This window comes from Peromyscus maniculatus, chromosome 17 (assembly GCF_049852395.1).
Source record: "Peromyscus maniculatus bairdii isolate BWxNUB_F1_BW_parent chromosome 17, HU_Pman_BW_mat_3.1, whole genome shotgun sequence".
NCBI classification, from domain to species: domain Eukaryota; kingdom Metazoa; phylum Chordata; class Mammalia; order Rodentia; family Cricetidae; genus Peromyscus; species Peromyscus maniculatus.
The window spans coordinates 27,813,103-27,830,226 of NC_134868.1; the positions used below are offsets into that span (position 1 = coordinate 27,813,103).

Sequence of the window (17,124 nt, forward strand, 5' to 3'; positions counted from 1 at the left end):
TGAAGAGCAAGGATGTGGATCACACCCTGTATAAACCACATCCTGTGATGACATGAAATTTGAAAGAGGGGACAGATTATTATGACCTTGCCAGTTTATAGTCATATATAATGTTTATAACCTAATACTTTGGCTTGCAGCAGGAGATTTTCTAAACATCAAGTTGAAATTTTTGAATATGGATGGAAATGATAGGCAACTATTTTTTCTTTTAAGATGGATATAGATCTTTTCTACTTAATTTAGGCTTGTATTTAGAATTCTGGATATATCCAGTAAAGGGAAAGTTGCCTTATTATCCAGTTTTCAAAACTCTGTCCCTCTCCTGTCAGAGCTAGAGTCCCATTTTGATACATTTGCTGTATTTTTATTGCATTTTGGAATACTGGCTATTGTGGACCTATGGGAAATAAAATGTTGTCTCTTTTCCCATCTAAAACTGAGACATTTTGTTGGGTGAGTTACTTAGCTGTAGTTTTAGAATTATTAGCTTTGAACTGTTAAATGATTTAAAACAGCTTTAAAGGCATATTTATTTAAAACATAGATCTATAAGTGTGTGCCTTTTCATATTATGTACAAATGCATTCATATCTTTTTTTGGCCATTTAAAGGGGCTAAAACTGGCTTTTTTCTTCCATTTTCAGAGGTGCTTGGGTGTATGAACCAGTTACATAAGTTGCCCATCACCCTGAGTTTTATGTCAAATATAAAACCACATTGGGGGTGACAGATGCTCTCTTTATATCTTCTGAGAAAAGAACAAGAGGAGGATCATTAAGCTATAATAAGACCAAGCTATTTATAGGATGAGTGGACCCACTTTCTTTCTGGGCTTCTATGGGAGGCTGGTGAATCTACTTTACTAAAAACGCACACAGTTAGATTTTATTAGACAGACCTACTCATGTCCTCAGTGAAAGGTGGGATGACACAGACAGAAAGGTGCCATAGCTCCCCCTCAGCAACGTGGGAGAGCAAGACTCCCCAACTCTCCATTGGGGAACCCCAGGAGAGGATGGAGTCCATGGATATAGGATGAGGGGCTTGGCATGTGGTGCAATCTAAAGTCAGTGATCCAGTCATGTTCCTGGCCTCTTCCTCTGCGATGTGTGTTATCTTCTCTTTGAAGCTTGTTTTTATTTATTTTACATTTGTGTGTGTGTGTGTGTGTGTGTGTGTGCGCGCGCGCGCGCGCGCATGTGTGCATGTGCACTCACACGAACACACATAACACCATGTGTAGAAATCAGAGGACAACTTGTAGGTATTGGTTCTTCCATTATAAGAAACTAGAGGATCAGGTTGTCAGGCTTGGTGTCAAGAACCTTTATCCCCTGAGCCATCTCATTGGCCCTGAATCTTGTGGGTGTTTTCACTTTTATTCTTGACTTTTCAAAAATATTTTTTTGAGAATTGTATTCATGTATACAATGTGTTTTGATCAAATCCACACCCGCTCCTTCCATTTTAACTTCTCTTATACCCCTCCCCGCCCCTCCCTTTCAACTTCATGTACTTCATGGAACACCTTTGGAGCCTCGGGCAGAGACCCTTCTCATGGTACATATTTAGGAAAGTGTTTGATGGCTTGTCACAAAGAATAAATAAGGTAAATATCTTTTTATATAAATTTTGCATAGCATCTTACAAAGCATCACATCATGGCCTAAGAACAGTAATTAGCACTGGAGCTCAGAAGAAACAAAATGCTGTTATGTTGTAGTTCGTGTCTCAAATGCTCCACAAGGCCCTAGGCTTTTTTCCTAGCTAAGCTCTACGTTGAGGCTGTGATGGAGACTTTGAGGGGAAGCCAAATGAGAGGGTTTCTGGTGATTGGGGGCCAAGCTTTTAAAGGGGACATCCCCCCACCCCCAGATGTAGATCTATTGTGTGCTTAGCACTAGTCTTCTTTATTTATCTGCCTTGCCTTTTGGATGGGGAAGATCCTAAAGAAACAGGCTAAAAAGAATGGAACACAGGACTATGAAAACATCAGCACTCAAGGACCACAGGACAGGAGCAGGCTTTCCTTAGCATCTCTAAGCTTTGAGTGTTGTGAGATTAAGCATTCACGACAGGATCATTGGTGTGCAGGTACCCATAGACTGTCCTTGATGTAGCTGAACAAATAAAGGTCAATCTCCCCTTGCTAGGTAGCGATACTTACTCCCAATCATTATAAAAATTTAAATTATTGAGAGGAAAAATCCTAGAAAAAAATAATCTTTATTTCTTATTGTTTTCCTATTCTGAATTCATTGTGCTTCATTAATATAACTGATGTGTTTTGAGATTTGGCAATTCACAACTGAACTTGAAAATAAATGATCCTATCTGAGTTAGCAATTTTGAAGGAGCTGATTAGAGTGTACTACAGAATTGTGATTTGAATCTTGTTTATAACACACACACACACACACACACACACACACACACACACACACACCTCTTCCTACAATAGTAAATGAAGTTCAAACACATAGTGAGTTTTTATTCCACTTACTTAGATGTCTGAGCTTTGAAATCATAGACAGCTTTTGCAGGCAATTTCTGAAAAGAAAGGTAAACATTGAGCACTAAATTAAAAATTTTAAATTTCATATAAGAACAATAAAACACATGCAATGTAAGTGATATGTGCCAGTTACAAATGTGTCAGTTAGTGGTACCTTTAGACTAGTGAACTAAATGAGGGCAGAGTAGCTGATTTCTTCACTAGGCTTCATTTCAGGAACTGAAGTAGATTAATGCCACAATATGATAAAATGCCCATTAAAGATTCTGTCCTAATGTGCCATTTTTGAATACCACAAACAAACCATTTGTGGAGGACCAGCTGCTCTAACTTCTATGGGTTGACACTAGTCTGTCTGAGTCATAATAAAAGGAACAAAACCCACAAAAGAAGTCATCATAATCATCACTAAATACTGATTATCCAAGAGGTAGTAGCCCAGTTATCAAGAGGTTAGTTAGCCAAAAACAGAGAAATGGAGGGTTCAGGAATCCTTTGGCTTATCTTTTAGTTATGAAGTGATCCCCATGCCTACCCTCAAACTCTGGGGCCCACAAATCTACTTGAGGCACACTATACCATGTAGGTAGTGATATCAGCTCTTTCCCTCCCACCAATCAGTAATCCTTTCACCCAGTTTTTCTTCCCCTGGGGTTCTAGTGAGCTTCAAGAAACTTGGGCAATTCATGACTTTGTAGTGGTCTCACAGTCTCTCTCAGACTGTCAGTCAGAGGTCAGTTTTTAGTTTCCATCAAGCCCTTATGTCCCCCAGAGCAGTTAGGAATAGGTGGTCCAGCTCTGGTTTAAGGTGGAGGGACCAGGAGTCAGTATATAAGAACTTCTCAATGCTACTAGAACTTGGGGGTCTTCTCCAACAAAAGTAGTATCATCCTAAGTGAGGTAACCCAAACCCAGAAGGACAAACATGGTATGTACTCACTCATAAGTGGATTCTAGATATAAAGCAAAGAACAATCAGACTGCAACCCACAGAACCAGGGAGGCTAGCTAGCAGGGGGGACCCTAGGATGACTGTGGCTTATAATAAGTTTTGGTTTTACTCAATTACTGGGCAAGCCTCAATGAAACATTTCACAATTAAGATAAAAATTTAGGGCACGCCTTTAATCCCAGCACTCGGGAGGCAGAGCCAGGCGGATGGATCTCTGTGAGTTCAAGGCCAGCCTGGGGTACCAAGTGAGTTCCAGGAAAGGCGCAAAGCTACACAGAGAAACCCTGTCTCAAAAAACCAAAAAAAAAAAAAAAAAAAAAAAAAAGATAAAAATTTATACTGTATCAAGCTGCTAATAGAAAAATAAATTAAAAAAAAGTGAAAAAGTACTTGTGTAGAAACTTCCAGTCCTACACAGAACAGGCTAATTAGAACTCTATTAGTTCATGGCTGCCAGGCCAAGACTCAGAAAAGCCTCATTGCCCAAAGTGCATCCCAAGTTGGGAATAACTGGAGCCTAAACTCAGGCTCTAAGTCTGCTTCTAGATTCTTCTTGTTGCTGTCAGGCTTCAGGCTGAAGTCTTTATTGGTCTGAGGTACATAGTTAGCTGGTAAATGCTTTCTCAGAAGGTCCTTTAAAAACACTCCGATACCGTTAAACTAACTACCTCTTTTTCTGGAGTTCCTCTTCGTTCGCGTGATAGACTTCTTCCCAAGTCAGTCAAAGTAGATGAGTAACTTCTAGGGGACTCATGGTCTGTTGGAAATGATAAGGTGAACCAGAATGAGATTTCATTTCGTTAAAAAGAGACTGCTTAGCCACTTTTTTTCCCTGGTGGCAATTATTTTACCCCCAAATTTGGAGAGATGTCACTAGTGAGAACATGGATGTAAAACTCATAACTAACTGTAAAGTAATGATAAGACACACATACACATTGAAAATGAAGAAATACACAAGTAACAGAAGTATTATAATCATATATAAAATAGTATTATTATACTGCTAATTAATTACACTGCAATCCTTGATATAGATGATTCACAGTTGTAGGGATTTTCATACTCCAAATTTATCAAGCTTAATATTTCTATTCTTTTTGGTTCCAATATATAATTATTATAAGATATATAAAGGATTTAAAAATAACATATTTGTAGGAAGAAACGTTGTGCCAAATACAATTTAAGAAGTCATGGTTAAATGAAAGATAAAGTATGAGCATGAGAAGACTATGGTCATATCCTCCCACCCGTGTGTGTGTGTGTGTGTGTGTGTCTTTTTCTGTTTGTAAATACTTATTGGGTATTGAGATTTTATATCCCTTATGTCCTTCCATTGTATATGGAAGTCAACTAATTAGAAAGTAAATTATTTATTTCAGAAAACAAAATGATAACCAGAAAACCTCATATGAAGTTGCAACTTATGAAATATTGAGGTCTTGTTTACATTAAAGCAAAGTCTCAATAATTACATTTGAAAATGATAACTGCAAATATCCCTCTCAGTTTCTTAAAACTTACATAGTTGAGTGACTTGCATGAGGGAAGGTACCTAAAGGTAGCCTACAATGGGCAGTATCAGGGCATTTTACCTGTGTACCTGGGTCCAAGTTTGAAAAACGTTTCTTCACTTTAACAAATTTAAATATGTTAAATCGTACAAATCATTAAGATAAATTTTACTTATGTACAGTATATGTACTTCATTGTACTATGTACAGTATAATTTTTTTCAGTGTTTCAAACTCATGTTTTGATAATATACTATGCTTATTGTATCAGGGTATCAGAAAATTGAAGAAGGTAGTTTAAAAAATTGGATGAAAGTTGTTTTAGTCTATATAGAAACTGATTAGAAATTCTAATTAATTTATTGAATTTAAAACTTATTATTCTATGTATCAAATAAATTACATTATTATATTATTCTATTTATTTTATATATAATATAAAATATTCCATTTATAATTATTCTATTATTCTATTTATCATTCTATCTTTTTATATATATTTTTTATATTATATTTTTGTGTGTATGGGATTTTGTCTGCATGTTGTCTGTACACTATGTGTGTTCAGTACCCTTGGAGGCCAACGTGGGCATTATGTTCCATGGGATTGAAGTTAGAGACAATTGTGAGCTGCCACGGAATCCCTGGGAATGGAACCTGGGTCCTCAGGAAGAGGAAGAAGCAAGGGTTCCTAACCCTTGCTCCAGCCCCTACTTATTTTAATTGATTGTTTTCCAGCATGTTGTCCAGTGAAATTAATGTGAAGGTAAAGACTAATAAGCAAAACTGTCCAATAGTTATTAACAAAAATTCGGTTTCCTTTTGTCCTTAGAAATTATACTTTATATTATACATTTTTAGTTAATAGGGCCTTGAATTTTCCCACCATTACTGTGATCTGTGTAACACTGAAAATATTAGCCCCTTTGTCCCTCCATTTCTTAATTGCAAAACAGCACTTACAGTAATACCCATCCATTGAGTTAGGGGGCTTCAATTTGATGTTGCTTCTAGCTACAGCTCTCTCTCTCTATCTCTCATATATATGTAAATATGTATTTACATATATACACATATATGTGTGTGTGTGTGTGTGTGTATGTTGAGAGGACAGATTTCTTTGAATAGGTACAATGTTCTAACATTAATATAGAAATCAAGGAAAAGGCTGTGAAACTACTGACTTTGATTCATAATGAATCAAAAAATATCTTAGGGATTCAGATATTGAGTTATAGTTTTATCTTGATATATTCTTTTGAAAGTGAGTGATGATTCCTTCAGGATATTAGATAACTGAAGGAAATGGCTATTTTGTTAGAAACTTGGATTCTGACACATCTTAATCTGAAAATGTCCGGATACAACCTGCTGCTTTTTAACAGCAGAACGTTTTTACCTTCTAATCTCCTGTTTGTGAGACATGCTGCACACCATCAGTGCAAACAAACATAGGCACTAATGATGTTCATTTGTCTTCTCAATGTTCTACTTGTTTTAGCCCTAATATTCAGTGGCAAATTTGGGTTTCTTTTATTTTCAAGTGAGTAAATGCTTATGAGTTGATGATTACTTTCAGTCAACACATGGACGTCAGATACCACACAGGCAAATGAGAACTACCGAGTCAGACATGGCTGCACCACACAGGTTGGCTTTGCCACACACAATGACTGTCGAGTGGTCTCCCAGCTCAGGAGCGATGAGATGCAGGATGGAAGTAATGAATGAGGGGGAGGATGGCAGCCGAACCACAAGGGAAAAAGAAAGAAAAGTTGGTCCACCTTGGAGACTCAGGGTACTACCGTAGTCCTGTGTGTGGTAGCTGTTGTTGGCTGTGTCCACGTCTGGGAAAGAGGCACTGTGAGGCACCCTCCCACAATCGTTTTGGTACAGTGGACAATGAATAGCACCATCTGTAGGCAGTGTGTGGAAAGGCTGGTGCATAGGGCTCCTTTTCAGAGCATTAAGGGATGAATTCCTTTCCGGAATCTCTGGCAACAGTTCACTGATAAGCCGATGCAATATGCTGTTGTCTGGCAGGCTCCCCCTCCTTTTCTCAGCTTTTATTTGGTCACAGATGTCTTTAAGGGCAGAGTCCAGAGCCTCAACCACAGAGGCTTTGCATTTTGCCTGTTCAGGCTGTTTTCTGGGAGTCAAATTCTTTTTCCTTCGGAAAGGCACCGGGCTGACTAGAAATGCAAGTTTAGATAGGCCGGGGTCCATTTCTTGCCTTCTGGGATGGTCAATATTTTCATGTTTAGCTCTTTCGTGTTTTAACATTGTGGTAAATCGAGTGTAAGAGGCTGGGCATCGGCCTTTGCAAGAGCTGATGAGGTGTCGGTGGTGGTGGTGGTGATGGTGGTGGTGGTGATGGCTGGATCCATAGAAACTTTCAGAGGATGTGAATGAGAAATGGTCAAAGTCACTTTCACTGCAAAAGGATGACCCTTCTACATGCACGTAGTCGCTGTGGTCAGACACGACGCCATCTTGGTCACTGTCGGAAAACTCCATATGTGTTCTGGGTTGCTCATCACTGGTGACTTCGATGTGGATGGGCACCAGGGTTTTAGACTTGCAGTTCCGCTGACCCTGAGAAGGCTGTCTACCCTGAGTTTCTTCCTCCAGCAGAGACTCAATAGAAAATCGCCTCTTGGGACACAGACCGTTTTGCTGGGGTTCTAGAGTGACAGGAGATAGCATCTCATCCCCTAGATTGGGCATGGACTTGGACTTCTGTATCAGCTTCTCAAATTCCGAAATGCGGGTGGGTACCATGTCCCGGGGCACCTCCTCAGTAGAAGACTGACTCCATCCATGGAGCAGACCCCGAGGCTGCTGCTCCTTCTCATACTGCAGGATCCTGGACTTCACGGAGCAAATTACCTCCGAGCTCATCAAATCCTTGCGGTTGATGCGGTGCATCTTCTTGTACATTTTGAGGAAGCCCGGGGCATTATGGGCCGACCTGTGTTTGATTCTAGATCTACTGTTACCGCAGACTTCCTGGATGTAGGGGGAGGTCCATGCCATGGAGCAGCTCTCTTTGGAGTCGTCTTCACATAACAGAGAACCCATACTTTCTGACTTGGCTTTAGGATCTGGGAAGCTGTCACAGTCGTCATTCAGGAGATCATCACAGCTCCGCGACTTGATTTTTGGGGACACAGCCTCTTCAGTGCTGCTCCAGATCTCTGCATTTTGCCGGGCCATTTGCCAGCCATTCTTGAAGGTGATGGCCCTTTGAGAGTCCCGGGGGACATCCAAATGCTGTCTATACGCGCTACAGTACTCTAACTCACTAGAGGGGGCGCCATTGAGCCCCGAGTAACCGCAAAGGGATGGGCACATTTTGCCATCATCCCCACCTTCCAATCCAGAGCAGCATGGCAGGAGAAAGACATTTGGAGAAGTTAAAAGGTTCACAAGGAAAGGAGAGCATGTCAGTATTAGCACAGCAGAGAGAAGGCAGTTAGTGTGGCTTACTCTAGGCATCTTGACACACATAGCTTCAATTAAAGAGGTTAAATGTTTGATGCTAGTACAAGATCGTATTTTTCAGTGCGACTTTGCAGATACTACAGTAAGCAAAACCACACACGAAATACACTCAATGTAACTAACACATTTCTACTGCATAATTCAATGTTTGTTTTTTTTTGGGGGGGCGGGGGCGGCGCAACAAGGCATGCCCAGCCACAACTCTTACCTATTAACAGTGTGGCTCTCTCTATTAACAATTTACAAATTACAACCTCCCCTGAATTCTCCAAAAACTGGTAATTCATTCAGTTGATATGTAATGCTTGGGAAAGGAACTTGATTTAACTCTCTATGGTAAGAAAAATACTTAAGTTTATCAGGGTCCTTTTACATTTTGAATTGTGTCTGAGAATGATGGGTCTATGGCATTTCATTAACTGGCTTGTTACTTAGGATATTTGCTGTGTAGATGAGTAGAATACGATGAAGGCACGTTAGTTAATGAGGAAATTACTTTCTGAGAGTTAGTTAGGTCTTAGACAGTCCAGCCATCCTCCTCTACAGAGACGAGTCATCACAAACAGTCTGTTGTTTGTATACTAGCTACCGCTTTGCTTTAACCATGGCATGGGGGCAGTTTTAATGTATATAGTTGCTAGGTGTACCCCACTCTGTCCTACATCATGGACACTTCTGTTGAAACTCATTTTCTTTACACGCTTTGAAAACCCATTCTCTTCTATTTTAACCCTCAAAGACTGGAGAGAATTGTGGTGGCCCAAATTTGGCATGCTAATAGATTATGGTTAAAAAGAAAAAAAAAAAGACCCAAGTAATCTACTAGAGACCCAAATGAGCAACTCTGTCCCTTCAATGCTCAGCTTACTGCATTTCCAAAGAGGAGAAGGCCAACTAAAAAAGTGACCAGCCCTTCCTTCCTTCCTTCCTTCCTTCCTTCCTTCCTTCCTTCCTTCCTTCCTTCCTTCCTTCCTTCCTTCCTTCCTTCCTTCTTTCCTTCCTCCTCCCTCCCTCTCTTTTTCTTTCTCTTTCATGTCTGTGTACATGCAAGTAGAGGTCAGATGACAACTTGTGGGAGTCTATTGTCTCCGTTTACTATATGAACCACGGTGATCACACTCATGTTGACCGGCTTGGTGGCAAGTGCCATTACCTACAGAGTCATCTCACCAAGGCTCCTCATTTCTAAAGTTGGTATTTGTGCCTTCAGGCCAGTATGTACTTATTGTAAACCATTATGGACCACTGAGTTACATGGTAGAATGGGATACTCTACCATACAAATAAAGGTTGAACAAAACCGAGTAAATGACTAAAGGCATGCCTAAAGTAAACTATTTTCTAATCCAGAATTTAAAGTACCCCATTGCATGCTTTCAGTGATATTTTTTCTGCTGCTATTTATAATTCTTATTCTACAAATTTAATTATTTATCTGTAATAACATTAGAAAATTTGCCTACGCAAAAGCCCATAAATGCCATTTCTGTAACTATGACAACAAATTATAATACTTTGGGTTTAAAACACTAATAAATGCAATGTACTTTTGAGAAAGTAGTAACAAAACATGTTAGTCTGAGTTTTTTAAGACTCTTAAATGGCTTGCCAGTTTGAATTGGATTGGGTAGGAGCAATCGCTTTGCTGGGGAACTGTGTTTGCTTCAGGGACACCACAGGCAAAGGCGGCCTAAGTCGTGATCGTGAGATGGGCCCTTCCCCCATACTCTGGGCTAAACTGTGAACTAGCGAGAATGTTCATTGATTGTGGCTCACCTTGGGCTCTTGAGGGAGAGGAAGGAGAGGAACTAATGAAAGACTTCGTAAATGTGGAGTTCGATCCTGGGAGGTCTGCCCGGCCAGGGCTGGCCCTGCTCACACTCTGATCCCCCAAGCCTCTGGGTGGGCCCACTGCAGGCTCGCTCTTCCTCCGTTTCCTGAAGTCACCAGCCATGCTTGCAGAGCTGACGGAAGGAATCAGTGTCACTTTGATTGGAAGAGGTTAGCACATGCACAAGAAGCCTGATGATTACGTTAGAGAATGGCAGAACCCCCAACCCTCTACCCACAAAACTGTGCCATGAGAAAGTCATTCCTCCACATTCAAAATACTGTCTTTAGGTTCATCTTTTAAAAACATGTATCCCTCTCATTTTTAAAGGGAAGTTTCAAGTTACAGAATATTTGGCTGGACTATACAGGCTCTTCATATCCATAGGTTCAGCCAACTCTGCACTGGAAATATTAGGAATTAGATTACTACTGAACATGTACAAACTGTATTTTTATTCCCCATGTGATCCATTACAATAACCACTGACTTAACTCATTTTTATTTTATGTGTATGGGTGTTTTGTCTACATACATGTCTATGTACCATACCCAGTGCCCAGTGCCCATGGAGGACAGAAGAGGACATAGGGTCTCCTGGAACTACAATTACAGATGGTTGTGAACTGTCATGTGGGGGCTGGAGAACTGATCCTGGGATCTCTTCAAGAGCAGCCTGTGCTCTTATCCATGGAGTCCTTCCTCTAGTCCCAACAATTCTTTTTGATAGCATTTGTGCTGCATGAGGCATTATACATATTTCAGAGTATATAGGAGGCCATGAGTAGGTTATTTATAATTTTTTTTTTGTATTTTGTTTTTGAGACAGGGTTTCTCTGTGTAGCCTTAGCTGTCCTGGAACTCACTCTGTAGGTGGGCTAGCCTCAAACTCACAGATCTGCCTGCCTCTGCCTCCTGAGTGCTGGGACTACAGGTGTGCACCACCATTGCCAGGTGGTAGAAATATTATGTCACTTGTATAAGACTCTTGTGAGTCAGTAGATTTTAGTATCCTTGGTGAGTCTTAGGATCTTAGTCCTCTGCAGAGATCAACAGTCAATTGAGCAGAGAGCTCTTCTATGCCCATTTCTTTCTTCTTGAGCATATTTCTCTTTATATCTTCTATAGACATGTGTAACAGCTAATGACACCATCTGGATATGTTATCTCTCAAAATCTATCTTCTATATATAGGGTTCATAATATCTGTGACATACTTCAGGGGTTGCTAGTCATAATGAAATGCAAATGCATCCATCATGAATGTGCCTTGTAGAATACTTTTTCTCCTACAAAATATCCTGTTGTGTAAGGCTCTGTGTCTTCATAGCAACCTTTAGGTCAGACTCAAGTTCCAGAATTTAAGCATTTCAAACATTTTAGACACACACATAGATGTAAAAATATAACAGTGGAGGGAGTGGAGGAATGCCTCTCTTTGTAATATTAGTGTAGTTGGGAAGCACTCAAAATCCCAATTTACCTAAGTCACAAAAGTTTTTACTAAGGTTGACACAAACTTGTACAAAGGCAAAGTAACATTATAGAACTGTTTGTTGATGGTATACCATGACTGTTATATTAACTGCTATTGAACTATATCTGAATTTTGGTGATAGTCTCAATTAAGTATATTTAAAACCTATGAACAGAGATTAGATTGTCGGCTCTGAGGACAGTTGTGACTAGTGGTGATAAGTTAACCTGCTTCACTCTGTTTTTTTCTCTCCTTTCTAAACTCTAGGTTGTTGAGCTTAAGCATTAGCGTCTTCAAAGACAAGTTGGTGACTAATTTTTAACTCATCGTGTTGTCTGTGGATTGAATATGTTTATGGACTTGGGATGCCTTGAAATGTAGTGAAAAGATATATTTGTGTGATCAAAGTGTAAATAATACATATCAGTAGCTTCTAATTTATAAAATGTTTCTGAACCAACATTGAGAATATTTTCAACCCTCATTGGAATGAAAAAGGACACAGGATACAAAGGCCACAGTGGGAAGAAATGACCTTCACTGACCCCTGTGAAGAAATCCAGAATTACATTGTCGAGTTTTAATAAATTCTTGGATGTGATCATATAAAATGGTATGCCAACATATAAATCGAATATGAAGTCTGGTACTTAAAATAAGAAAAAGAGTTATGTGATTTGCACCAGTATTTCACTAACAAAGATTACTATTGGGAAGCAAATGCTGGCATAGGATATTTTGTTAGTGTAATGTCATGAGATCCTTACCTACTGGGCCTTTCCAGGCTTCTGTCAATGGAGGGCTGGTAGATGGAGGCCTGTTAAGATAGAAAAGCAGTCTCATGAAAATAATTACCATAGCAAATTTCATTTATTTGTCATCATTGAGTTCTGCATTCTAAAAAGGATACTCTAAGATTTAGAGTCTAAATATTGTGATCAAAAGAATCATTTATTGTTATTACAAAAATGTCTCTCCAGAAAGGCAACATGTCTTTGAGTTTCCCTTTTAACAAACTACACTGCATTCTGTGATGTAACACAACCAAGCCATTCATTTCCTCAGGAAGAAGAAGAAATAAACCAGTAACATTATCATCAGGAAAACTGGACAGAATGAAGGGCTAATTATCTTTAGCATTAACGTCAGGCTCTCAACAACTGCTAAGTAGGAACTTCATATATGAGGAACTGGCTTTATTTGTAAGAAAATATTTGCAGTCATCATTAAATACTGATAAAAACATAAAGTTCTTTATAATTTCATTGTTATTTCCAGGTGTTATCTTGAAAAGATAGCATATAAGTGGAACTTGAATGTCTTTCCCCTGTAAACACACATTATTTCATAAAACGTACAGAATTTGATTTGAAATTAATCTAAATCACCTGGGACTTCATCCAGGTACAGATTTATAAATCCTGAACAATTTGAGTTGAAAATTAATTGAAAATAAATGACCAAATGAATCAAGATACATTCCTTTAAATGGTGCGCTTTACACCTCTCATTAAGAACAGCACACTGAAACTGATACCACATAAAAGTGGTAGATAAAGTTTTTGTGGTACATGGCTGTTTCAGAGACACTTCCTGAACTAATCTAGATTACAAGAGAGGGCTGGTATTGAGTTTCTGAGGGGACATTGCAAGGTAGAAGCAGCCATGTTGTGACCTCTACACTCATAGCAAACCAGTTCCTGGTGAAATACACCTTTGGCTTTGGAGATATTTATGCTCAATCATCATGATAGATAAACCTTGGTTTGTTGAAAAATGGAAATTGTATTCTGAAAATGTTTATATGAAGGCCTAAAATTGTCAACCACAAAGGCCAGAGTTGATGACTCTTACCTTAAATTCCTATATGGAGATTTTTTTTTAATCAGAATATTAAAAACCTACTTAGATGAAATGACAGTCTCACTTTATAAGTGATTCCTACTATTCTTTTCTATTAACTGGTAAATACTATCACTTTCCCAATTAAAACAATAGATTATAACTTTATAATTATTATGTAGGCCAGCCTGACAAGCCTCATGCATAATATTTTGCTTTAATTCCATATTACTGATTAAGAATGGGATCTTATCCATAATAAAACAAAGGATCTGTTGTCATGAAAACATTCCTTCCTCATTTTGGACAGGAAAAGCATATTTAATATTTGTACTTTTTAGAAAATTCTTAGGTTCCTATGTTCTCAACAAATATGAGAGTAGAAAATTGTTCTACTATGTTGATCAGTTTACATAATTATTTTAATTTGTCTGAATTGGAGAGTAGAAAGTAAGGAAAACATAGTAAGGAAGAAAGAAAACAAGTAAAATAATATTAGATAATTCTTCGTGTTTGCAGAAGTGATATCAGAGAGCCTCAGAGTATCGTTACCTGTGGTTCACAGGTTTTATGGGACAGCCTGACACATAGTTGGCCACTAAAAGGGTCAAATTCAGGATACACTCAGAATATTCCTAATAAGATCAGAAATATGAACCCCCAGTTTTGATAAGCTTGGATAATTCTGTTATATGAAATAAAACACTGTGTTAGAACTGATTAAGTATGTTTCTGAGTTAAGACAAACTGTAATGATTCTTCTTTGTTCTGTTTTTCATAATCCAAATAAGCTAAAATGCTTTTTGTTTTGTTTTTTTTTTCCCCGAGACAGGGTTTCTCTGTGTAGCTTTGCGCCTTTCCTGGAACTTGCTTTGGAGATCAGGCTGGCCTCAAACTCACAGAGATCCGCCTGCCTCTGCCTCCCGAGTGCTGGGATTAAAGGTGTGCGCCACCACCGCCCGGTGCTAAAAATGTTTTTTAAAAAACATTTAGTGTGTATGTGTTGTTTTATGTTTGTTTGTTTGTTTGTGTGTGTGTGTGTGTGTGTGTGTGTGTGTGTGTGTGTACCATGATATGTGTGTGGAGGTCAGAACATAGGGAATAAATTCTCTCCTTATACAATATAGGTTTTGGGATAAAACTCAGGTCACAGCTGAGCCATCTTGCTAAAAAATTCTTCCCAAAAAGAAATGCTTTGATTTTATGTATCATAAGAGAAATTTCAGTTTTCAATTATAAGGTAATAATAAAAAATTTAGATGAATAATTAAGGCAAAATCTTGTACAGTAATTATGACACTCAGCTGAAAAAAAAGAGTCCCAAGAAAAGAACTAGTCCATTTTACCAAACAAAGTGTACTCATCATTTACAAAGATCACTATTTTAACACAGGATGCAGACATCAAATCATTCTTTCTGCTAAGAAATTATTGATTGCCGGGCGGTGGTGGCGCACGCCTTTAATCCCAGCACTCGGGAGGCAGAGGCAGGCGGATCTCTGTGAGTTCGAGGCCAGCCTGGACTACCAAGTGAGTCCCAGGAAAGGCGCAAAGCTACACAGAGAAACCCTGTCTTGAAAAACCAAAAAAAAAAAAAAAAAAAAAAAAAAAAAAAAAAAAAAAAAAAAAAAAAAAAAAGAAATTATTGATTAAATGTTGCTAACAAGTTCTTAAGTATTCTTTTTAAAAATTTGTTTCAGATTATCAAAGCATAGGTTTCATTCTGACATTTGCAAACAAATGTCTCAGCTATATTTGATTTAAAAAAAAACTATGTCATTTGTAACATATGCTTGATAAAACCAGGTACTTGATCAATGATAGCTGAGGTATTATCTAATAATTATAGTTTTTACTAGAAATGTCATATAAATGTTATTAAAGACAGAATCAAAATATCTTATGGGAGTATATATTTTTTTAAACTCCAAAAGGCCATGTTCTTAAATTAATACCCTAGTTAACTATGCTGTTAAAGTTACTCATGTCTCTCAGTCCCCAAAAGATAAGAACACATAGTTCTACTGCTATCAATCTGCTTTTTTAATGTAGTATTTTGGTCACTACCATAACATAAAAAGTACATTAAGTTAAAATTTTCCCATCTCTGTGCTCAGTAATTACTGTGCAGTGTTAATTACTAGAACCCATTTTATACAAGCTTGATAATTAAAAAAAATAGTTTCTCGAAGAGCCAAGCTTTAAATACATCTCCCGGGGATGGTAAAAAGTGTGGTATAAAGGAAACCATTTTGAAATGAAGGATGAGCAATTGGTGATTTATTCTCTTGACAGCCATCTTAGTAGGCGACTTTAGATACATTCCTTTAAGTTATTCCATTGCACTTTTCTTAACTAGAAATCCAACGAGTTGGATATGATGTTTTCTAAGTTCTGTTTCAAAATCAATGAGCCAACTACTTTAAAAAAATCCAGAAGTATCTGATGATCAAAATACCTGGGGAATATTTACAAAATGTTGATTAATTTATCTAAACACATCAGTCTCACACTAAACTAAAAAAAAAAAAAAAAAAAAAAAAAGATGGAGCCTGGTGGTGGTGGTGGTACACGCCTTTGATCTCAGTACTTATAGGAAGCAGAGGCAGGCAGATCTCTGAGTTCAAAGCCAGCATGGTCTACAGAGCGAGTTCCAGGACAACCAGGACTATAAAGAGAAACCCTGCCCTGTCTCAATCAACAACAACAACAACAACAACAACAAAAAGTACCCAATATGATAAAGATATCCCCCCCAATGGATCATAAGTCTAACAAAAGTTCATCAACACAGTAACATAGTTTTGGTGTGGAGAACACAAGAAAAATATTTGATTGAATTGAATATCAAAATAAATTCTTATGTTGTCCATATACCGCAATGATAAAACATACAGAATAGAATTGTTGGTTTTATTTGATTCTCTTTAGAGAGCAGGCTTGGCTACAAAACATGAATCTTGAAAAATTACTGAATTCAATACCTCAAAAAGTTCCTGATTACTGAACTTTACTTTTCATTTGATAAAATTTTTTTTTCAGTCGCTTCCGTGTTTTTAACACACACCATGATGCTTACTAGATGATCGATAATGTGGAGCTGCAGATTAAACCTTTGGAAACTTGAGTATTTCCCTTTCAAACTCCATGCCTGCAATCTGTCGTCCCCGCTGTGTGTCAGGAGTATTGTCCTTAGCATGAGTTCTTGGCTCTTACCTTGCACATAGCTTGAGTGAGGGCTTTACAGTGATAGTAAGATATTTATTCAGCGTTGCATTCACTTAAGAATACATAGCAACTGCTGGGACAAAAATCAGTTGATTCTGTGTGCTTCTGTCCTGCCTGGCTACTCCCGAGAGTGCCCTCAGGAGGCTTTTATCTGCCTGATAGTTAACGATGACTTATCTGCTTGTGTCTTCTAAGTGCTTTTCACTATAGCCTTCTGGTTACTTTGTAGAGGGCAAAGTTTGGCTTAGGATCCTT

General features: G+C 38.3%; 1 protein-coding gene across 50 annotated transcripts in view; it reads right to left on the reverse strand.

Moving 5' to 3' along the window:
• The window catches only part of Sorbs2 (sorbin and SH3 domain containing 2), a 206,028-nt gene that overhangs the window by 25,274 nt on the left and 163,630 nt on the right, over window positions 1-17,124 (reverse strand). For all 50 annotated transcript variants that reach the window (XM_076553416.1, XM_076553422.1, XM_076553424.1 and 47 more), the window contains 4 exons: window positions 12,567-12,616; window positions 10,268-10,455; window positions 4,139-4,227; window positions 2,507-2,553 (listed from right to left, as the gene is read on the reverse strand). In XM_076553416.1, coding sequence (XP_076409531.1) covers window positions 2,507-2,553; window positions 4,139-4,227; window positions 10,268-10,455; window positions 12,567-12,616 — 374 coding nt within the window. The remainder of the gene's footprint in view (window positions 1-2,506; window positions 2,554-4,138; window positions 4,228-10,267; window positions 10,456-12,566; window positions 12,617-17,124) is intronic.